Source organism: Salvelinus alpinus, chromosome 18, assembly GCF_045679555.1.
Source record: "Salvelinus alpinus chromosome 18, SLU_Salpinus.1, whole genome shotgun sequence".
Classification (NCBI taxonomy): domain Eukaryota; kingdom Metazoa; phylum Chordata; class Actinopteri; order Salmoniformes; family Salmonidae; genus Salvelinus; species Salvelinus alpinus.
In genome coordinates this window covers 33452701-33478033 of record NC_092103.1, presented here as the reverse complement: position 1 = coordinate 33478033, position 25333 = coordinate 33452701, and the positions used below count along the sequence as shown (strand labels likewise).

At 43.8% G+C, this 25333-nt stretch overlaps 1 protein-coding gene across 2 annotated transcripts in view; it reads left to right on the top strand.

The window, feature by feature from the left end:
- The window catches only part of LOC139544212 (rho guanine nucleotide exchange factor 28-like), a 68296-nt gene extending 43859 nt beyond the window's left edge, over positions 1 to 24437 (top strand). For both annotated transcript variants that reach the window (XM_071351080.1, XM_071351081.1), the window contains 8 exons: positions 54 to 145; positions 944 to 1129; positions 1281 to 1507; positions 2713 to 2760; positions 4464 to 4667; positions 8053 to 8358; positions 12564 to 12891; positions 18819 to 24437. In XM_071351080.1, coding sequence (XP_071207181.1) covers positions 54 to 145; positions 944 to 1129; positions 1281 to 1507; positions 2713 to 2760; positions 4464 to 4667; positions 8053 to 8358; positions 12564 to 12891; positions 18819 to 18997 — 1570 coding nt within the window. In that variant the 3' untranslated portion in view covers positions 18998 to 24437. The remainder of the gene's footprint in view (positions 1 to 53; positions 146 to 943; positions 1130 to 1280; positions 1508 to 2712; positions 2761 to 4463; positions 4668 to 8052; positions 8359 to 12563; positions 12892 to 18818) is intronic.
- Positions 24438 to 25333: the final 896 nt, after the last annotated feature.

The following is a 25333-nucleotide window of genomic DNA, read 5'->3' as shown; positions in this document are numbered from 1 at the left end:
TCTCTCTCTCTCTGTGTGTGGATGTGTCTGTGTGCCTAAAACTGTCTGTCCAGCTGTCCAGAGGAAGAGGAGGAGAACACTAACGAGTCAGAAGAGGAGAGAAGAACAGCTGAGGCCAGAGTCCAGAAGATACACAAACTACAGGGTATTTATATCCATAACCCAAATATAGCTTGTCTGTCATATTCCCTTTACTTCTATATCTGTTGGTGACTGGCATTACCGCTGCTACTGTGATTTTCCAGTGTGATTTCTGAGTGTTGATTATGATTTATCGAATGTATGTGGTGTTATTGTATCAGAGCCTGAGATATTGTGTGTTGATTGTGATTTATTGAATGTATGTGTTGTTATTCTGTCAGAGCCTGAGATATTGTGTGTTGATTGTGTATTACTACTGTGATGTATTTCTGTTTTGTTGTTGTGTCAGAGAACCTGTACAGTCAGTAACATCAAATCTGATTCAGTCTGTAGGAGAAGCTACAGATATATTAATGATAGTTTATTAATTTTGTTTAACCTTTATTTAAGCAGGGAGTCATACTAAGACCACGGTCTCTTTTGCAGAAGAGCCCTGCATGAACACATCAATAAACAGCAATTACACTATACATGTCTATATACACATGTCAATTACAGAACACATGAAAAGCAGACACACAACACGAAAAGCAAAACACAATCATATGAAACAAACATATTACTCCACCAACTTCAAGGACTTTTGGAGATCATTCCACATGAGAGGCAAACAAAACTAAAATCAGATGAACCTAACTCAGTGGAGATTGAATTGATCTCCAGGGTAGGACATTAATGTGTTATCTACCAGAGAGCCTGTCCAGTCCGGACAATCAGATCTGTTCTAGTCTGTTTATTCATGATTAATGACTTTATTAATGATAGTTTATTAATGATAGTGTATTAATGTGTTATCTACCAGAGACCCTATCCAGTCAGGATTATCAGATATGCTCCAGTCTGGAGGAGAAGCTACAGATCTATGCTGAACTGTCTGCCCTGAGGGGTGAGGCCCAGGAACCACACCCTGAGCCACACCTACTGGTCCAGCCAAACCCAGAGGAGGTGCCCCAGGCTGCAGTACTGCTTACTGCCGCGCTCAGAGAGGGTGAGACGATTTACCTCACTATAAGACTCACTGACCATCGTTAGCTTCTTGAACATGTTGTCCATTTCCTGTTGTAGAGTGTCCAATGTCTTACTCTGTCTGTCTGTCTGTCTGTGGGTATCCCCCCCCCCCCCCCCCCCTCTCTCTCCAGCTGAGAACCTGAGGACCACTCTGTCCTCGCTGACCTTTTCCCCCTTCAGCCCCTGCAGCCCTCCCAGGGACCCCCTGTCCCACCCTGTGTCCCCAGCCTGCCCTCCTACCCCCCTGGACACCCCCTCAGATGCGGAGGCCTCTCTTGGGGACCCTAATACCAGGGATGGGGAGTCAGCCTCACAGGTCCTTGTACTGCAGTCCCTGACTAATAATATCAACCTTAAGGTAGGTCTCCTATGCGGGGTTGTTTTAGCTATATACCATAGATATTGTAGCGAATTCCGGGCTAACCCGACAGGGCTTCAACCCTGGTCTCTGTGACTGTCAGTCCAACACCGTAGCCATCACACCAAGAGGTTCAAATACCAATGGGCTTTGCAGTTGGAGCCATAGGCTTGTTGTAGTCTTGAGCTGCTGAAGTGTGTACTACGTTCAGTGTTCATTTTGGCCTTGACTTCTCACCTTCCTCCTTCACTTCTCATGGTGGCTCAACAATCCCAACAGTTGTTTGAATAATTTAACACCATCTATTAGAATTACATTTCAGCCTTAATGTGATAAATTATTAATATCTTAATAATACAGGAGAAAGTCCATTTAGCTTTCAAAGGTACCATCTCATTAAAAATAGATGTAGAGAATTATATCCCAATTTCCTCAGACACGTTTGTGCTATCGTTAGCATCTTAATGTGTGCCCTGGCTGTGAGGTAAAGAACTGTGATAAGAAAAATAAGTATTGACTGGAAGCTGTGAGGTAACAGAGTGGGTATACATACACTATCGGACCACAAGGTGGTGCTATATGTACACTATCACATAGACTCCTCAGACAAATGGACTCTACTTAGAAAATGTGCCTTGTGATGAGAGGAGACTATACTGCAGTCTCACCATTACATGGAACCATGACTGGAGTGTAATGCTGGAGGAAGCCAATAGCGTCCTATGCAGGTTCGGCCATCTAGGAGAGTGCAACATATTACCGATGTAGGATTGTAATTTGATCACCCTGTTGCATGAGAATTTGTAGTGTAAGGTTTAAAAAGGCTTCTGAAGTTTGTATGTTCAACTTTTAAATGTCATACTTTATTTTCTCTTACGAAAAATGTATCAACTCCATTAGTTATAATCCACATAATAATTGACATTTCCTGTTGCTGTAGGATTATTTTCCTGCTCTAGCAAGCTGGCTCAAATTAAGATCCTACATCTGTAGGAGAGTGAAACTCAACATTCTCACTCACTAACAATGAAGTACTAGAACCATTCCATTTATTTGTATACCGTTTTTTATCGAGGGTTCTTATAGAGGGAATGTTATTTGTGCAAGGATGAAGTCATGAGAAGATCCTCATAAAGTGAGATGAAAGCCTGACTATTAGCTACTGTTTATCATGTGTTAACTGTGGTTGTCTTCCTCAATAACAGGTGTCACACAGTGTCCAAAGCTTGACCCAGTTACTCTATAGTCTACAGGTGAGCTCATCCCTATGGGAGGTGCATCACACACACAGACACACATGCACGCACGCACGCGCACGCACGCACACACACACACACACACACACACACACACACACACACACACACACACACACACACACACACACACACACACACACACACACACACACACACACACACACACACACACACACACACACACACACACACACACACACACACACACACACACACACACACAAGCACACCCTGTGTATCTCATCTCAGCCACTAATTTCCATTCGACACACAGACCCAGTGTCTTCTCAGCAGGAACAAATATATCCTGTTTTAGTGCCACATTCAGGTTAATCAAGATTAAGTCTTAGTATGTGTGTGTGTGTGTGTGTGTGTGTGTGTGTGTGTGTGTGTGTGTGTGTGTGTGTGTGTGTGTGTGTGTGTGTGTGTGTGTGTGTGTGTGTGTGTGTGTGTGTGTGTGTGTGTGTGTGTGTATGTGCCCGCACGTGCGTCCATGCGTGTGTGGATGTATTTGCCTGGCTGCACCACAGCTTCTGTAAACAGAGATCCAACAATCAGCTGGATTGTCTGAAGCTTGAAGCGCCAGACAGCCAGGCAGTAAGCTGCTGGAGAGAGGAACCCAATTATCCTATTCTTAGTGGGAGAGAGACCAGAGGAGAGAAAGACTTTTCTCCTGCTCTGCACAGGGAGCATTTGATGTGTTGATGTAGATGGAGTCTATTCTGTTTGGTGTGTGCACAGTATGTGTTTGTGTTAGTAATGTGAAGCGTGTGTGTTTGCGGTGTGTGTAGCCTACTGTACATAGTGACATGTCTTGTATATTGGTATGTGTTTGTATGCAGTCTATACATGTGTTCTAGGCCTGCTTGGCCTAACAGTATGTAGATCAGCCTTAAAGTACCAGTGAGTATTTGGTTTGCCGTTGACTGTCACAATGTCGACTGACCCATTTTTGGTATTCAAATCACCTGCTTCTATTGCCCCCATTAACCTTGGCTTGGAGCCACACATGGCCATCAACGGTTGGCCCAGTGTGGACCCATTTGCATGGCTGCGTTGATCCCAGTCAGTCAGAAGCCAGCCAGCCAGCCAGTTGGCCAGCTACACAGCCAGTCAATGAGTCAATCAGTCAGTCAGTCAGCCATCCAGCCAGCTAGTCAGTCAGTCAGCCATCCACCCGGCAAACCAGACAATAAGTCAGCCATTCAGCCATCCAGCCGGCCAACCAGTCAGCCAACCAGCTAGTCAGTTAGTCAGCCAGCCAGCCAGCTAGTCATTCAGCCATCCAGCCGACCAACCAGTCAGTCAGCCAGCCAGCCAGGTAGTCAGCTAGTCAGACAGACAGCAAGTCAATGAGTTAGTCAGTTAGTCAGTCAATGAGTCAGTCAGTCAGCCATCCAGCCAGCTAGTCAATCAGTCAGCCATCCAGCTGGCCAACCAGTCAGTCAGCAATCCAGCCAGCTAGTCAATCAGTCAGCCATCCAGCTGGCCAACCAGTCAATCAGTCAACCATCCAGCCGGATAACCAGTCAGTCAGCCATCCAGCCGGCCAACCAGTCAGTCAGCCAGCCAGCCAGCCAAGTAGTCAGATAGTCAGCCAGCCAGCTAGTCAATGAGTTAGTCAGTCAGTCAGTCAGCCATTCAGCCAGCCAGTCAGTCAGTCACGCTATCGTCACATATTTGTTTCCTCTCTGCAGGCGGCGGTAACCATCCAAGACAGTTTCTACGAGGTTCAGAAGTTCCTCCTCCATGAGAGTGACCGCCACTCCCCCCGCTCTCCGAGACCACACACCCCATGTCTCCGTGGCAACGCTTTGCAGGAGCAGGAGAAGCAGCGTAACCTGGAGAAGCGCCGTGAGGAGGTGGCGGCAGCGGTACGGCTGCAGGGCAGGCTGCACCAGGTAGGATGAGTTAGATTAATCAATGATTTGATTAATCAATTTAGGGCGACCTTATCGATTCCAAAATAAGGGAATCACATTATCGAAAATGGCAAATTTAACTGATATTTTATGTGTAGCGTTTTTTCTCCCCACAGTAAATAAGTAAGCATACACTACCGTTCAAAAGTTTGGGGTCACTTAGAAATGTCCTTGTTCTTGAAAGAAAAGCTAAAACAAATTTGTCCGTTAAAATAAAATAAAATAGATCAGAAATACAGTGTAGACATTGTTAATGTTGCAAATGACTGTTGTAGCTGGAAACGGCTATCTACATAGGCCAGTGGTTCTTAACCTGGGTTCGATCGAACCCCAGGGGTTCGGTGAGTCAGTCTCAGGGGTTCGGCGGAGGTCAAGACACACATCCGACTCATGATTCGTGATGACACGCCCCGCTTGGCCATCATTGGCTGCAGGTGATCACGCTACATCGCTTGGCCTATCTGTGCTGCAGGGAATTTGGTGCGCTCAGTAGTCGACTTGTGACTGTCGTGATGGTACGTTTTGTGATTTCTTTCTTAATATTTTAATCCCTTCATACTTACGTATATGTACAATATGGATTCACATGTATAACGGAACGTGATGGGAGTCAGCGTCCTAACTGCATGATTTGCAATGCCAAGTTGAGCAATTCTAGTTTAGCACCGGCAAAACTAAGAGAACACTTCCTTAAGCTGCATGGAGATGGAGAATACAAGAACACAACGCTCGCTGAATTCAAGGTGAAGAGAGCCAGATTCGATGAAAAGGCTACTCTGCCTGTTCTCGGCTTTGTACCCATCAACAAACCGATCCTCACAGCATCGTACGAAGTTGCTTACCTGATCGCAAAGCAGGGCAAACCACACACCATTGGTGAAACACTCATAAAACCAGCTGTGTTGAAGATGGCGAATATCATGCTGGGAAAAGAGGCTGAAGTTAAGTTATCCCAAATTCCTCTTTCAAATGACACCATCAGCGACAGAATAGAGGACATGAGCAAAGACATCTTGGCTCAAGTAGTTGCAGATCTGATTTCAAGCCCGGCAAAATTCAGCCTTCAACTCGACGAGACCACAGACGTTTCCAATCTAAGCCAGCTTGGTGCGCTATGTGAAAGACGACGTGATAAAGGAAGATTTTTTATTTTGTAAGCCTCTTACAACAACAACTAAGGCAGCCGATGTGAAGAAACTTGTGGATGACTTCTTCAAAGACAACAATCTTTCGTGGGATATGGTTTCTGCAGTCTGTTCAGACGGCGCTCCAGTCATGCTGGGAAGAAAGTCTGGTTTTGGTGCGCTAGTGAAAGCCGATGCACCACACATCATTGTTACGCATTCTATTCTGCACAGGCATGCGTTGGCAACAAAAACCTTGCCTCCAAAACTGGCAGAAGAATTAAAAATTGTAGTGGAATGCGTGAACTATGTGCGAACTAGTGCTCTGAGGCACCGCATCTTCAGTGAGCTGTGTAAAGAAATGGGCTCTGAATTCGAGGTACTTCTGTACCATTCTAACGTTCGGTGGTTATCCCGCGGACAGGTGCTGAATCGTGTTTTTGCCGTGCGTGTGGAATTAGCCCTGTTTTTGCAAGAGCACCAACATTGTCATGCAGATTGCTTAAAAAATTCTGAGTTCATTCTCATTTTAGCGTACATGGCTGATATCTTCGCAGCTCTCAATCATCTCAATCAAAAGATGCAGGGCGGTGGAGTCAACATCATCGAAGCGGAGGAAAACCTGAAGGCTTTTTAAAAAAAGCTACCGTTATGGAAACGACGAACAGAGAACGATAACTTCGCAAACTTTCCCCTGCTGGACGACTGTGTAAGTAAGATCGAAGATGTATCTGGAATCGGAGACATTTCTGTACCCGCGGAACTGAAGCAAGCAATTGCCACGCACTTAGATGAGCTTGCAAAGTCTCTCGACGGATACTTCCCTACAAGAGAGTCATATCCAGCATGGGTGAGACAGCCGGTCACGTTTAGTGTTGAGACAACAGATGTCAATGATGAATACCTCGATGAAATCATTGAAATTCAGCAGAGCCAGGTTCAACAGCAACTCTTCAGAACAACAACGCTTTCAACGTTTTGGTGTCAACAAATGGTAACGTACCCTGTTATTGCTAAGAAAGCTCTGGAGATTTTCATACCGTTTGTTACAACATATCTTTGCGAGCAATCCTTTTCGAGGATGCTGGACATAAAAACGAAGAAAAGGAACAGACTTTGTTGCGAAAATGACATGAGAGTGGCACTTGCCAAGGTGAAGCCGCGCATTTCTGAACTGGTCTCTGAAAGGCAACAGCAGAAGTCACACTGATTTGCAGTAAATATTCATTATTATGTTTTTGTTTTTGTGTGAAAATCATGTTTTGATGATTTTGTTCTTTGAACACACAGTGTTGATGTTGATGCACGGTTCATTTTGTGCACCAGTAAAATATATACCTATGTTTTGAATTTGAAAAAATCATATTTTATTTTTCCAATTAAGAAGGGTTCGGTGAAAGCGCATATGAAACTGGTGGGGTTCAGTACCTCCAACAAGGTTAAGAACCACTGACATAGGCGTACAGAGGCCCATTATCAGCAACCATCACTCCTGTGTTCCAATGGCACGTTGTGTTAGCTAATCCAAGTTTAGCATTTTAAAAGGCTAGTTAGAAAACCCTTTTGTAATTATGTTAGCACAGCTGAAAACTGTTGTTCTGATTAAAGAAGCAATAAAACTGCTTTCTTTAGACTAGTTGAGTATCTTGAGCATCAGCATTTGTGGGTTCGATTACAGGCTCAAAATGGACAGAAACAAAGACCTTTCTTCTGAAACTCGTCAGTCTATTCTTCTTCTGAGAAATGAAGGCTATTCCATGCGAGAAATTACCAAGAAACTGAAGATCTCGTACAACGATGTGTACTACTCCCTTCACAGAACAGTGCAAACTGGCTCTAACCACAATAGAAAGAGAAGTGGGAGGCCCCGGTGCACAACTGAGCAAGAGGACAAGTACATTAGAGTGTCTAGTTTGAGAAACAGACGCCTCACAAGTCCTCAACTGGCAGCTTCATTAAATAGTACCCGCAAAACACCAGTCTCAACATCAACAGTGAAGAGGCGACTCTGGGATGCTGGCCTTCTAGGCATAATTTTTTTTGCTTTTCTTTCAAAAACAAGGACATTTCTAAGTGACCCCAAACTTTTGAACGGTAGTGTATATCTACTATGCACACTCACCTCTTATTGTACTTTGCCAGGATTTATTAGTTTAAAAAATATATTTTTATTAAATGATTTATCGCAGCCCAAGCAACCATCAACTAATGGATTCTGTTGAACCTTTCCCTACCTCCAGGAGAGACAGCGGTGGGAGAGGGAGTGCCAGGCACGCCACAGCCAACAGGGGGAGCTGGAGAGCAGACTGGAGGAGAGGGAGAGACAGTGCCACCTGGAGGCTGAGAGGCTGAAACAGGAGCGGGAAGAGCTGGAGGAGCAGCTGGGGGAGTACCAGCAGAGCCTGGAGAGGCTGAGAGAGAGTCAGATGAATGTGGAGAAGGAGAGGGAGAGGCTGGAGACCCAACAGAACCTGCTGCAGAGCTGGAGACACAGCCGACAGAGGAGCCTGCCTGTCATGGTCATACCGCTGGACCGCTGTCATCAGGTGTGTGTGAGGGGGGTGAGTGGGTTCTCACAGAAGGCCTCCTAGCCTGTAGCTAATACTCACTGCATGAGTGTGAATGCGAGATGCTGAGAGTAAATATACAATAAGGGTGTGTATAGCAGGTGGGCATTTATTGTCATGAATCTTGCCCTGGAGGCAGCTCTGCAGAGTGGTCACAAGCTGGCACAGCCACAAAGTCATAAAATCTGATTATAAACTACAGGAGGCTGGTGGCACATTAATTGTGGAGGACGGGCTCATGGTAATGACTGGAGCGGAATCAGTTGAATAGTATCAAATATATCAAACACATGGTTTCCAGGTTTTTAATGCCATTCCATTTGCTCAGTTCCGGCCATTATTATCAGCAGCCTACTGTGTTTTAAACCTTAACCTTAGCCCTAACCTTAACCACACAGCTAACCATAATGCCTAACCCTAACCTTAAAGTAGAACTGACAGCATTTTAGCAAATGAAATCTTATTAAAATCTGTCCACATACACCCCCAGGAAGAATATGACACTTAAAAAAAAAAAAATCTGATATGGTCATTTTCACGTTTTCATATATTCTTAGAATGTTTGAGAATTACTTATACTATGGCATTTGTGAAAATTCTACAGCAATAGAGTGGCGGGAAAGCGACCGAGAGTTTGGACAATTAATAGACACTGCAGTAAATTCAATCTAATAAAAACATCTGTCTCGTCCTAGACCTGAGTCTACACAGACCGGTGAGCTATAGCCAATCAGAGCTACAGTAGGCCTTTATACAAACAAGCCATTTTCCACACGGGCCTGCCATCATTCACTTTGAACTGGACTGTGTGTTTACAGGTAGTAACAACAGCGCGACTTTAGATCATTAGAACGCATTTGCCAAAAGCCACAAAATACACCTGAATGGATTTCTGCAAGTATGGAAATACCACGGGAGTCCTCTTACATTTGGGAACTTTACAGTTCTATTGATCAAACATCCATGAAGAGGTAGACTTTCTCTCTCTCAGTTATGCACATCAACAACAACAAGATCAACAACTAATGCTAGCCAGAGCAAGATGAGCCAAAATCTAACGAAGGAACATTAGAGAAACCCTCTCAAACCTTTTCAGCTAGTTGGCCGTCAAAATTGCACTGATAAACAGTGGGGAATTGTAGCCTACTCGTCCTTTTTTAGCTTGCCTGCCAATGTATGCATGTCCCAACCAAGCACCCAATCTAACTGGCTAAAGTTAGCTAGCTTGCTACTTCCAGACACAAATGAGAGAACACCTCAATCTGACCATTTTACTCGCCGTAGCAGAGCTGGTAAGGTTGTTTACATGTTATCTAGAGTGTTCGTGACTAACTATTACTTGTTTGCCTACATTTACTGACACCGGCATATTCAGTGGGTGTTGCGCGTTCGTAAATTCAGCAGTTATTTTGTGCTCTGGCACACTCAGAGTAGATAGTCAGAGTGAATTTGCAAAGGCAAGAGATATGCTAACTGGATAACAGTCATTCAAGTTATTGCTAGCTAACCAAATGACACCTGCATCTCTAGATGTGTATAGCCACCGAAAAACGATATGAGTCACTCACTTTCTCCTCCAATGGCATGACATCCTCCTAGCAGCTAGCTAGCTGGCTAACGTTAGGCTCCATGTTTTTAGCTTGCTACATAAATAGATATGCTAGCCTATTAGCCCTGTTATGACTGACTTGTGATCATTGCCCTTGCTAGTTTGATTGTATTGACATTCCCAGTCTTAGTTACATTCATCTGTTTTTGTCCAAAATATTGAGTCATTGAAACTGAAACAGTGCATCCTGAATGGAGGCAGCAAACAATGTACCAGGCCCGCTGTGATTTACAACCTGATAGACATATTTTTGGGACTACCAAGAAATGTATTGGTGAATTATATTGACCATTAATTTAACTGCATCCATCTATTCTGCCAACAATGCCTTAGTGTACATCATGGACTGTTCAGTCAAATAGAACCTATTTTTAAAACCTCTTATGAAGTTTTTATTTTTTTAAATTGAACCTTTAGTTAACTAGGCAAGTCAGTTAAGAACAAATTCTTATTTACAATTATTATTCTTATTTACAAACCCGGACGATGCTGGGCCAATTGGGCGCTGCCCTTTGGGACTCCCAATCAAGGCCGGTTGGGATACAGCCTGGATTCCCAAACTGGGAAATTTTTATATTTTACTGATATTATGATTGTCTGTTTGTTTCATATCTGCAAAGTAGTTTAAACACTGTCAGTTCCACTTTAAAAAACACATTTGTTTTCATACATTTTTACGATATAGCCAATTTTGACTTTGCAGCTGGCCCATCTAGAGGAAATCACTCAGTTCTGCCTCCAGGGCAAGATTCATGACAATAAACGTCAACCTGCCTGTGCATATGTGTGTGTAAACCAAGGTCATGTTTCTCCCTGGGTTAGAAGTTCATTATTGAGAAGTGCCTCTCTCTCCCAGGACAAAGTGTAGCCAGCAGCCAAAGCTACGGTGGCCCACTCAGTCACACAGTGCAGCTCCATCCAGGCCCTTGATATACGACCTGTGGTAATGAGAGCAATTTCAGCGTCATCTGTCTCAACGCTCAGCAACTCCGCTCGCTAATAAACAACTTCATGATTGATGATAATTAAAACGCAGAGAATAAAAGCTCCAGCGACAAAATAATTAAAAGCATGCGAACGCCGCAAACCAATCAATCCTCTCCAAAAGACTTTAATTATTCATATCGACACTTTGTTTGAAAAGCGAGTGGATCGGGCCTGCAGTGAAATATGCCCCCAAGCTGAGAAGAGAGAGAGAGAGAGAGAGAGAGAGAGAGAGAGAGAGAGAGAGAGAGAGAGAGAGAGAGAGAGAGAGAGAGAGAGAGAGAGAGAGAGAGAGAGAGAGAGAGAGAGAGAGAGAGAGAGAGAGAGAGAGAGAGAGAGATTTTGGCAGCCAAATATGTGTCCTCGTGCCTCCTCGTGCCACAACCTGAGGGACAACCAGTGAAAAGTGCAAAGTAATGTCGATAATATTTCCCGTTTTGTCTTTCATACCATGTCATGTGTCTTCTCAGTCATGTTGACACTGGTCTACTACCATTGCTTTAATGTATTGTTGTTCTGATTAATATTGTTGTTGTTAATGGTAATCCCAGGTCCACTACTACTATTATTATTGCTTTTGGTCCCACCATTTATTTATATATAAATATATATATATTTTATATATATATAAATATATATTTGTATTGTATTTTTATTTTTCGATATGTATACTTTGACAATGTAAGTAATAATGAACTTGCCATGTCAATAAAGTCAATAGAATTGAATTGAGAGGGAGAGAGAGAGAGGGAGAGAGATAGTATAAATAGAACAGTGTTCCTATACTCTGCCCTCTGCCTGCCTCTCTACAGGACCTTATGGGGAGGGTGTATGTTAAAACCAACGACCTCATGAATGTAGACCATTTACCCCCTGGCCTAGGTCTCCGTGGGGTTGAGCTTGTGTTGTGAGGTTCAGCAGGTGGGATGATTCAACCTGTATATAGTGGAATGGGAGGGGGGTCTCATATGTGCCTCACTCTCCTCCTCTTTCTCTCTCATCTACGTACTTCTCTTCTGTATGCTATGTCCAGCCCAGGTAAGATGTTATCCTACCCCATTGATTTAATCTGTGTCAAAGCTGATCAGTATGGATGTAGTGTTTAGTGTTACCCTGCTAACATTTAGCCCCAGCCAGAGGGTCAGGGGGTCAGAGACAGATCCTGTGTCCTCTGTCAGATCCTCTTTAATGAGAAGGTCTTTCTGGCAGGAGGATGGGCTTTAAAGCACCTTGCCAAGCAGAGGTAGCCCAGCTCCACTGCAGCAGTGATCTTTTTTGTTAATTAGAGGAAATATAATATGAATTGGCATACTTCACACTGAAAATATGGATTACAACTCTCAAATAATATTTTTGATGACAATTCAATTTTTTGGGCAATGGATTAGCTGAATAAACCATTATTGTAAATAGCCACTGTGGCTACTTGACTATGTCTGATACGTAGCAATGGTTATACTGTTGCCCATAGCTAACTCTTGTCTTAGTGTTATGGTTTCTCTGTATGTTTACGTTAATGCTCTTGTCATGGTCGTCCTTCATGCTCAGTGTTCTGTTAACGTGGCATTCTGTCTATGTTCTTCTCCCATAGGACTCACTTCCTGGCCAGCCTGGAGGCCATCTTGACAACGGCGGCTCAGTTTTTGTCAACGAGGCAGCGGTCACCACGGCAATGGGGCTCAACAACCGCCATGTGCACCACCACCTGCAGCAGCAGCAGAGAGGGGGGTCCCTGGGGTACGGAGATGACCCTCGAGCCCACAACAGCCTGAACACCCTAATGGCCCGCTCCAGCCACGGACAGACACTCCAACTCCACCCTGACACACACACACCCCAGGACTGGGCGGGGGTCACCGGTGTCACCGGGTACCTCTACACACCCACAGGGGGACAGGGCTCTGAGCAGAAACCCAACGGTAAGACCCAGTTCCAGACCCTCAGGGGGACAGGGCTCTGAGCAGAAACCCAACGGTAAGACCCAGTTCCAGACCCTCAGGGGGACAGGGCTCTGAGCAGAAACCCAACGGTAAGACCCAGTTCCAGACTCTCAGGGGGACAGGGCTCTGAGCAGAAACCCAACGGTAAGACCCAGTTCCAGACTCTCAGGGGGACAGGGCTCTGAGCAGAAACCCAACGGTAAGACACAGTTCCAGACTCTCAGGGGGACAGGGCTCTGAGCAGAAACCCAACGGTAAGACCCAGTTCCAGACTCTCAGGGGGACAGGGCTCTGAGCAGAAACCCAGCAATAAGACTCAGCTCCAGAGAGTTGTGTGAATCCATCTCTGTTACAGAGATTGTGTTTATTCTCTAATCCTAAATACAAGATGATTCCGGCTTTCTCGGCTGAATTTGATTGATAACGCACAGCATGATTTGATGGGATCTGACATTGACTGAGTAAATACCATACAACTAAATGTGACATCAGCAATATGACAGGCTCTTTTTCTCCCCCTCTCTCTCCTTCTCTCTCTCTCTTTCTTTGATACCTCATGATATCATGAGGCCTAGCTGCTACCTGTGAGAAAGTAAACACAGCCTCTGTACCCACCACACACACACCTCCCATTCCTCTCAAGGCTGTTCCTGTTTCGAAGCGATGTGAGGCCTTGCTTGTCCTTCTTTCCCAGTTAATCAGTGTCCCCAGACAAAGATCCCCCCACCTCAACCCCCCCACCATCTACACCAGCCTAGTCTGGCCCTTCTCGCCTAGGAGAGAGAAAAATAATCGGTGTGTTCTCTATCTATTGAGCGCCGGGGGCCGCGTCAACAGCGTGTGAATCACAGCTCAGAGCCCATGGCTGACGGATTGGAGCATCGATCTGAAAAATCTTTACAACACTCATTACAGCACGACTTGTCATCAGAGGAGCAGGGGATAGAGGGATAGAGGGGAGGGAGCGATGAGAGATGCACATATTCATCTGTATTTCACTGCTCATGTGTTAGCCGATGTCTGTTTGTGTCTATACGTCTCACAGGTTTCAACTGTTATACCTCACTGGTTTAATATACATACATGCACACTGATCTGAACCGGAAATATTACAGCCTACGATGAGGGTCACTTGTTGAATATACACTAGAATGGATGCTTCTATTTGAATAGCCTGTTTAATGGATATCTCTATAGTAACTATCAGTGATACAAGCTGCTGAATTGTTTACTGTTATGCGACCAGAGCACAATCTCTCTCCATCGATCGACTTATTACCTTCTCCTGTTATTCACCACACGTGAGCCACCGTAGAATCACAGTCTCTTGTTAAGAAGACAGAGAGGTGGATACTCTGCACAGATGGGTGGATACCCCCACCCACCACAGGGCCAGATCTTACCTGACATATTGCCAACAATGTACCCCTCTGTGGTCCCAGACAGGCCCCATAATTCACTGCTCCTGTCCTGTTAGAGGTGTATGTTGTATGATAGGTCAGCAGGATTCACAGATGGACTACGTCCCAAATGGCAACCTATTCCCTATTTAGTACACTACTTTTGACAAGGGCCCATATGGGTCTAGTCAAAAGTAGTGCACTTTAAAGGGGGTAGGGTTCCATTTGGGATGCAAATGTTGACTTCCCTCTCAGGGGGTTGATTTCCCTCCAAACTTCAACATTATATCTCACCTTCCTACGTTCTATGGATCTCTATTCACAATACATCATTCATTACTATTTAATGCACTGCATTTGGCGGTATAGATTACTAGTGCATTCTGGGTCTGTACACGATCCCATGTTACAGAACTCTCATATTCCACACTAGAATAGTATCCAGGAAATCAATATCTCACCTTCAAAAACAAAACGTATTTGATCTAAAAAATCCTCCATATCTTGCTCAGAGCTATCAGAAGTCTGATTTCTCTACCTCACATCCAAGTGAGGACGGTTCTTCCCCCTTACACAGGGCCTTTGAGATTGTTCACTCTCTCAGGATTTCCATAATGTTCTCCTGCACAATGATAATGGAAAAAATGGAAGGATTGAAATTTTATCCAATGAATCCAACAGATTTTCCCATCTCGCCTAGCTGTTGAATAACTGTGGCCTTTTGAAAATAACAACTACTGTAAATATTGAACAGTAAACCAACCAGAATATTGTGCTGCTTCTGAAAATGAATAAGGGATGAAAACTATGAAGATCAGTGCTCACTATGATGGTATAGTGAGTTACTCTACTGGACACATAGAAATATCATTAGTTTGAAGATTATCCTGACTATCTGACCTTTTGACATTACACTTGGTGTTAAAGTCATCCTATTGGATTTTATCTTACTGATTTGAACAGTAATTGCATTTTGAAAATGGTCTCCATTTCTTGTGCCTTCAGATCAGTCTGACCTAAGTCCCTGTGAGGAGTCTTTGTCCTGAGGCTTTATAGTACAGACCCATCTATCAGAGCCCAGTTAAAGGTCTAAGACCCTGGCTAACAGTGACACACACACACACACACACACACACACACACACACACACACACACACACACACACACACACTAGTGGTTAGCTAACAAGGAGCTCACTAATTAATTAAACAGATTCCGACACATTCCTGTGGGAACACAATGAGGCGATGATCTATTACCACAGACCCTTACAGACCCTTACATCCACAGTATCTATTACCACAGACCCTTACAGACCCTTACATCCACAGTATCTATTACCAGAGACCCTTACAGACCCTTACAGCCACACCATCTATTGACACAGACCTTTACAGCCACATGATCTATTACCACAGACCCTTACAGACCCTTACAAACACATTATCTATTACCACAGACCCTTACAGCCACACCATCTGTTGACACAGACCCTTACAGACCCTCACAAACCCTAAAAGCCACATTGTCTATTACCACAGACCTTTACAGCCACATTATCTATTACCACAGACCCTTACAGAACCTTACAGCCACACCATCTATTGACACAGACCCTCACAGACCCTTACAGACCCTCACAGACCCTTACAGCCACATTGTCTATTACCACAGACCCTTACAGCCACACCATCTATTGACAAAGACCTTTACAGCCACATTATCTATTACCACAGACCCTTACATCCACAGTATCTATTACCACAGACCCTTACAGACCCTTACAGCCACATTATCTATTACCACAGACCCTTACAGACCCTTACAGACACAGATCTATTACCACAGACACTTACAGCCACACCATCTGTTGACACAGACCCTCACAGACCCTCACAAACCCTGAACGCCACATTGTCAATTACCACAGACCTTGACATCTACATTATCTTTTACCACAGACCCTCACAGCCACATAATCTATTACCACAGACCCTTACAGCAACATTGTATATTACAACAGACCATTACAGACCTTTACAGCCACATGATCTATTACCACAGACCCTTACAGACCCTTACAGCCACACCATCTATTGACACAGACCTTTACAGCCACATGATCTATTACCACAGACCCTTACAGACCCTTACAAACACATTATCTATTACCACAGACCCTTACAGCCACACCATCTGTTGACACAGACCCTCACAGACCCTTACAGACCCTCACAAACCCTGAAAGCCACATTGTCTATTACCACAGACCTTTACAGCCACATTATCTATTACCACAGACCCTTACAGAACCTTACAGCCACACCATCTATTGACACAGACCCTCACAGACCCTTACAGACCCTCACAGACCCTTACAGCCACATTGTCTATTACCACAGACCCTTACAGCCACACCATCTATTGACACAGACCTTTACAGCCACATTATCTATTACCACAGACCCTTACATCCACAGTATCTATTACCACAGACCCTTACAGACCCTTACAGCCACATTATCTATTACCACAGACCCTTACAGACCCTTACAGCCACATTATCTATTACCACAGACCCTTACAGACCCTTACAGACACATGATCTATTACCACAGACACTTACAGCCACACCATCTGTTGACACAGACCCTCACAGACCCTCACAAACCCTGAACGCCACATTGTCAATTACCACAGACCTTGACATCTACATTATCTTTTACCACAGACCCTCACAGCCACATCATCTATTACCACAGACCCTTACAGCAACATTGTATATTACAACAGACCATTACAGACCTTTACAGCCACATGATCTATTACCACAGACCCTTACAGACCCTTACAGCCACACCATCTATTGACACAGACCCTCACAGACCCTGAAAGCCACATTGTCTATTACCACAGACCCTTACGGCCACATGATCTATTACCACAGACCATTACAGACCCTTACAGCCACAGTATCTATTACCACAGACCCTTACATCCACAGTATCTATTACCACAGACCCTTACATCCAGAGTATCTATTACCACAGACCCTCACAGACCCTGAAATCCACATTGTCTATTACCACAGACCTTTACGGCCACATTGTCTATTACCACAGACCCTTACATCCACAGTATCTATTACCACAGACCCTTACATCCAGAGTATCTATTACCACAGACCCTTACAGACCCTTACATCCACAGTATCTATTACCACAGACCCTTAAAGACCCTTACATCTACAGTATCTATTACCACAGACCCTTACAGACCCTTACAGCCACAACATCTATTGACACAGACCTTTACAGCCACATGATCTATTACCACAGACCCTTACAGCCACACCATCTATTACCACAGACCCTTACATCCACAGTATCTATTACCACAGACCCTTGCAGACACTTACAGCCACATTATCTATTACTACAGACCCTCACAGACCCTTACAGGCACGTTGTCTATTACCACAAACCTTTACAGCCACATTATATTTTACCACAGACCCTTATTTATCTACCTGATGTTATTATATCATTCTGTGTCTGTGGTTGTTTATCTATCTGGGGTTATTATATCATACTGTGTCTAATGGTTGTTTATCTATCTGGGGTTATTATATCATACTGTGTCTAATGGTTGTTTATCTATCTGGGGTTATTATATCATACTGTGTCTAATGGTTGTTTATCTATCTGGGGTTATTATATCATACTGTGTCTAATGGTTGTTTATCTATCTGGGGTTATTATATCATACTGTGTCTGATGGTTATTTATCTACCTGATGTTATTATATCATATTGTGTCTGTGGTTGTTTATATATCTGGGGTTATTATATCATATTGTGTCTGTGGTTGTTTATCTACCTGGGGTTATTATATCATACTGTGTCTGATGGTTGTTTATCTACCTGATGTTATTATATCATATTGTGTCTGTGGTTGTTTATATATCTGGGGTTATTATATCATACTGTGTCTGTTTTTATTTATCTATCTGGGGTTATTATATCATACTGTGTCTGATGGTTATTTATCTACCTGGGGCTACAATATCATACTGTCTGTGGTTATTTATCTACCTGGGGTTATTATATCATACTGTGTCTGTCGTTATTTATCTACCTGGGGTTATTATATCATACTGTGTCTGTAGTTATTTATCTACCTGGGGTTATTATATCATACTGTGTCTGTAGTTATTTATCTACCTGGGGTTATTATATCATACTGTGTCTGTAGTTATTTATCTACCTGGGGTTATTATATCATACTGCGTTCTATTATTTTAGTTTCTCTCCCGTTCGGCTTCTCTTTCTCCATCTCTTCATCCTTCCCTTCTCTTCTCTGGCTCTTGGTGTTTCATTTAAAATGGTGATTGTTCATGTCTGTGAGAGAGAGTTCATTCTGGTTGTTGGTTTAGTGTACTGTGATTATGAACATCTATGTTTTAATATTGATGCATATAAACGTCATGCATTTATACCCATACAGATATAAACACACACCACAATGTGAGGGAGACGTGGTCGTCGATGGCAACAGCGGCTGGACAATATCAGGGTGTACCCCCACATGGAGATCCCCAACTGGACCTGTCCTTCTTGGTTCCCCTGGAGACGGAGAGTGGGGATGGGGAGGACGTGGGAGAGGAGAACATTGTGTATCTCTGAGGCTGAACCCCCTGAGTCAAAACCAGGACTTAAATCTGGAATCCTTAATGGTGAAACTGCCACGTCCGTTTGAGATATTACAACAACAAAGAAGTTACTGCAAACAACAAACACGTTTTTTCCCCCTTGGACATCATTATAATCACAGATTTAACAGGATTATATGAAGGTTCCGAATCCAAGATTGGACAGTAAATATCTAGGCCTATTGTATATCAACAAGGTTTAAAGAAGTAACAGGACTGGCACATACAGAAATCTCTCATGCTTTGTCTCTCTGCCCCGCCACGTCTGTGCCAGGTACCCTCCATATGTGTCGCCAAGTGTTGTCAATGAGAGACACTTTTATAGTGCTACATGTTTATGTGTCCATATGTGCAGTGTGTGTGTGTGTGTGTGTGTGTAACTTCATCCTCTGTGTGTGTGTGTGTGTGTGTGTGTGTGTGTGTGTGTGTGTGTGTGTGTGTGTGTGTGTGTGTGTGTGTGTGTGTGTGTGTGTGTGTGTGTGTGTGTGTGTGTGTGTCTCTGTCTCTGTTGAGAGTTCAACCCCAGGGCTGCCATCGGGCCTGTGTGCCTGAGGCCCTCCAATGACAGTTACCCTGACCAACCCTGCTGCCTGCCTTCCCCCTCTCTCCTCACCCCTGTATCAGTCTCAATCTCTCTGTATCCCTGCCCCACACTGCCCTAAGTCTGCTTCAGTCTACCTCTCGTTTTCTCCCTTGTCCTCTAAGCCCAATCTCTCCAGGACTATGTATTAGGCTCTCCCAGAATGAAATGCTGAGGAGAGTCTTCTGTGTTACCGCAGGGGGAAAGAGCGAGAGCAGAGAGGGGCTGGTATCACTGTAGAATCAGGCTGAATCTGTCCAGTTGCTCTGTGGCTGATTGTCTGGCCAGGAAATAAACAGCTGCTCGCCCATTCATCAGACAAGCTCTATTTAGAAGGTGAGCGGGACACTGCAAACACATTAGTCATGAAGGATGAGGTGAAGCACCATGGTCAGAAGGGATTTGGTCCCTTGGTTTCTCAGAGTGTCTGGCTCTGGCTACGCCTGGACAGCATCATTTGTTTTTATCCGAAGGACTTTTTATTGTTTTGAAAGAGTGTAAAGGTATTGTGGTTTTAGGAATGATGTTGTGACTGTAGAAGTCTATCAATACAATATAGGACACTGCACTACTCTGCCTATATAAAGTACATATTTTATTAGGGTCAAACGCATATAGTGGTCAAAAACCATAGGACAGAACATTTCTACACTTTCAATGACCTTTGCTTTTAAAAAAGGTTTTAAGTATCCAATCAGGGACAGTGCACTGTACATGTGAAGCATACCAAATATGGCCACATCTCTTATGCATGATAACATTTTTTTTTACATCGTTTTCATAGATTTTAATGTTGAAATATTCCTTCCAAGGCACATATTTCATAGCACATGATTTATTCCAGTGTGTGTTCAGTTACTTTAAGATTTTGTCTTATGTAAAGTTATCTTACTAATGCATGTTTAGTAATAGTAGCTGGATAGTCAGCCTGGTATCAGTTTATATCAGTGGAGGCTCCATAGAGGAGGAAGGGGAGGACTCAGTGAATTTCATAAAAATAAAAATAGTGAAACATTGAAAAAGTTATCCTTTTTATATAAAACCATACTAAATCTATTCACGTCACCAAATAGTTGATTAAAACACACTGTTTTTCTATATAGGTCTACAGTAGCCTCAACAGCACTCAGTAGGGTATCACCATGGAGTAGCCATAGGACAGCTAGTTTCCGTCCTCTGGGTACATTGTTTTATTTATTATTTTTGTATTTTATTATTTGACACTTATTTTACCAGGTAAGTTGACTGAGAACACGTTCTCATTTACAGCTACAACCTGGGGAATAGTTACAGGGGAGAGGAATTACACCAATACAAAGGTGTAATAGACTTACACAGTAATAATGACAACTTCTGGAGAACGTCCTCCAATCTATTAAATCTCTTGCAGCATGAACTGACATGTTGTCCACCCAATCAAAGGATCAGAGAATGAATCTAGCATAAGCTACAGCTAGCTAGCACAGCAGTGTATAAATTGTGGTGAGTAGTTGACTCAAAGAGAAAGACAATAGCTGACCAGTTTTTAACAAATGAATTTCTTCAAAAATGAAGGAGAAGCAAGAGAGAGAGAGCTATATTTCTCGTTGTCATTTTTTCACTTTCACTTTCACTTACTTAGCTAGCGAATGCAGCTAGCTAGTTTAGCCTACTCAAACACCCAGTGTTTCTGTAAGCAAACAGAATGAAACGTGGATAAAAATACCTGAATTTGTTTGCAACTGTTGAACTAATGATTACACCCTAGATCAGCTAGATGCAGGCAAGAGTGTGCGGTATTAAATGTGTCACTGTCTGTCACCTTGATTACTCAAATCTTACTCTCGACCTGTACACCTACGCTACATGACCAAAAGTATGTGGACACCTGCTTATTGAACATCTCATTCTAAAATCATGGGCATTAATATGGAGTTGGTCCACCCTTTGCTGCTATAACAGTCTCCACTCTTCTGGGAAGGCTTTCCACTAGATGTTGGAACAATGCTGCAGAGACTTTTTTCCATTCAGCCACGAGCATTAGTGAGGTCAGGCACTGATGTTGAACGATTAGACCTGGCTCACAGTTGTTGTTCCAATTCATCCCAAAGGTATTTGATGGGGTTGAGGTCAGGGCTCTGTACAGGTCAGCCAAGTTCTTCCACACCAATCTCGACAAACCATTTCTATATGGACCTTGCTTTGTGCACGTGGTATTGTCATGTTGAAACAGGAAAGGGCCTTCCCCAAACTGTTGCCACAAAGTTGGAAGCACAGAATCGTCTAGAATGTCATTGTATGCTGTAGCGTTAAGATTTCCCATCTCTGGAACTAAGGGTCCTAGCCCGAACCATGAAAACAGCCCCAGACCATTATTCCTCCTCCACCAAACTTTACAGTTGGCACTATGCATTGGGGCAGGTAGTGTTCTCCTGGCATCCGCCAAACCCAGATTCGTCCGTATAACTGCCAGATGGTGAAGTGTGATTCATCACTGCAGAGAACGCGTTTCCACTGTTCCAGATGGTGGCGAGCTTTACATCACTCCAGCCGATGCTTGGATTGCGCATGATGATCTTAGGCATGTGTGCTGATGCTCAGCCATGGAAACCCATTTCATAAAGCTCCCAACAAACAGTTATTGTGCTGACGTTGCTTTCAGAGGCAGTTTGGAACTCGGTAGTGAGTGTTGCAACCGAGGACAGACGATTTTTATGCACTTCAACACTCTGTGGTCCCATTCTGTGAGCATGTGTGGCCTACGACTTCGTGGCTGAGCCGTTGATGTTTCCACTTCACAATAACAGCACTTACAGTTGACTCGGGCAGCTTTAGCATGGCAGAAATTTGTTGGAACTGATTTGTTGGGAAGGTGGCATCCTATGACGGTGCTAGCATGGTGCCACATTGAACGTCACTGAGCTCTCCTTTAAGGCCATTCTACTGCCAATGCTTGTCTATGGAGATTGCATGGCTGTGTGCTCGATTTTATACACCTGTCAGCAGCGGGTGTGGCTGAAATAGCCGAATCCACTAATTTGAAGGGGTGTCCACATACTTTAGTATATATAGTGTATGTTGTAAACTTCATAGGCTAGGTTGTGGCAACCTCATGATGGTATAGGGAACATTTGAGTATAATGTGTAGTAGCCTAAATCTATCAATGTTACATTGAGATGGGTGAGTGGAATATGAATGACAGTCATCCAATATGCTGTAATAGAAATAAGGCCATGCCCATTTAAAAAATGTGCGTCCTCCCTCATCTTAAACGGCACCGACCGCCACTGGTTTTATGCATCACATTATAGTAGTAGTAGTTGGGTAGTCAGCCTGGTATCAGTTTATATGCATCACATTATAGTAGTAGTAGTTGGGTAGTCAGCCTGGTATCAATTTATATGCATCACGTTGTAGTAGTAGTTGGGTAGTCAGCCTGGTATCAGTTTATATGCATCACATTATAGTAGTAGTAGTTGGGTAGTCAGCCTGGTATCAATTTATATGCATCACGTTGTAGTAGTAGTTGGGTAGTCAGCCTGGTATCAGTTTATATGCATCACATTATAGTAGTAGTAGTTGGGTAGTCAGCCTGGTATCAATTTATATGCATCACGTTGTAGTAGTAGTTGGGTAGTCAGCCTGGTGTCAGTTTATATGCATCACATTATAGTAGTAGTAGTTGGGTAGTCAGCCTGGTATCAATTTATATGCATCACATTATAGTAGTAGTAGTTGGGTAGTCAGCCTGGTATCAATTTATATGCATCACGTTGTAGAAGTAGTTGGGTAGTCAGCCTGGTGTCAGTTTATATGCATCACGTTGTAGAAGTAGTTGGGTAGTCAGCCTGGTATCAGTTTATATGCATCACATTATAGTAGTAGTAGTTGGGTAGTCAGCCTGGTATCAATTTATATGCATCACGTTGTAGAAGTAGTTGGGTAGTCAGCCTGGTGTCAGTTTATATGCATCACATTATAGTAGTAGTAGTTGGGTAGTCAGCCTGGTATCAATTTATATGCATCACGTTGTAGTAGTAGTTGGGTAGTCAGCCTGGTATCAATTTATATGCATCACGTTGTAGAAGTAGTTGGGTAGTCAGCCTGGTGTCAGTTTATATGCATCACGTTGTAGAAGTAGTTGGGTAGTCAGCCTGGTGTCAGTTTATATGCATCATATTGTGATGCATCACATATTTTTTCAAAATATGATGCATAGCAATGCTATCATGTTTCGGTAGTAGCCTATGGTTGAAAGATGACTGATGGAATTACTCTTCTAAGCACCTAAACGGTAACCTTGCTTTCTACTCAGAGCTCTAACGTTATACTTGAATATTCATGTGCTACTTTACTACCAACGTGTTGTTTTGTTTATTAATGGCCTTTGACGTCCTGGAAGTCAGTCTTTAGCTGTCCCACAGCCACCATTAAAAACACAACACAAATAAGACAGTAGACCTGAAGGACCATGTAGGGTGAGTCCCAAATGATACCCTATTTCCTATACAGTATTGTGCACTATGTTTGACCATGGCCTATGGGGCTCTGGTCAATAGTAGTGCATAATATAGAGAATAGGCTGCCATTTAGAAGTCAGCCGTAATATCCAGGTAGTGTAATAGGTAGCTTCATCTGCATAAAACACCACAATGGTTATGTTGGACAGCAAATTACTTTTATGTGTATATTTCAGTGCCTTAATTTATTTATTGTAGATTTATATAGTTGTTTTACATACTCTTTGTTGGGTTATGTTGTTATGTTGTAATATAAATTGATTTGTCTTATGAGAACAGCTGTATATCTTATGACTGTGTAACTGTCATGCATTAAAACTTGATCATAACACTGGCATATGGTTATTCACATTTTATCTTGTTTACATGGTTTCTCTGTATTAGATCACTTGGAATTGTCACGCCCTGACCGTAGAGAGCTTTTTATGTCTCTATTTTGGTTTGGTCAGGGTGTGATTTGGGTGGGCATTCTATGTTAATTTTCTATGTTTTGTATTTCTTTTCCCCACCGATGCTTTGTGGGTAGTTATTTTCTGTTTTGTGTTTCTGCACCTGACAGGACTGTTTCGGTTTTCGTTCATTCTCTTTGTTATTTTTGTTATTAGTGTTCAGTTGTACTAAAAATCATGAACACTTACCACGCTGCGCTTTGGTCCGATCCTTCTTCAACAGACGAACGTTACAGAACTACCCACCACAAGCGGACCAAGCAGCGTGGTATGGAGGAGCAGAGGGTTCAGGACCCCTGGACATGGGAGGAGATATTGGACGGACAGGGACCCTGGAGACAGGCTGGTGGGGGATATCGCCACCCGAAAGAAGAACTGGAGGCAGCTAAAGCTGAGAGGCGGCGATATGAGGCAAGGCAGCGCAGCAGGCACGAGAGGCAGCGTCGCCCTCCAGTCCGGAGCCTCCAGAGTCGCCCTCCAGTCCGGAGCCTCCAGTGTCGTCCTCCAGTCCGGAGCCTCCAGCGACGCCCTCCAGTCCGGGGCCTGCTACAAGGGTGCCCAGTCCGGGGCCCGCTACGAGGGTGCCCAGTCCGGGGACCGCTACGAGGGTCCCCAGTCCGGGGTTGGCGGCGAGGGTCCCCGTCGCAGGTGGAGCGGAGTCTACGTCCCTCACCAGAGCCTCCACCGCGGAGAAATGCCCACCCAGACCCTCCCCTATGGGTTCAGGTTTTGCGTCCGCACCTATGGGGGGGGGGGGGGGGGGGGGGTGTACTGTCACGCC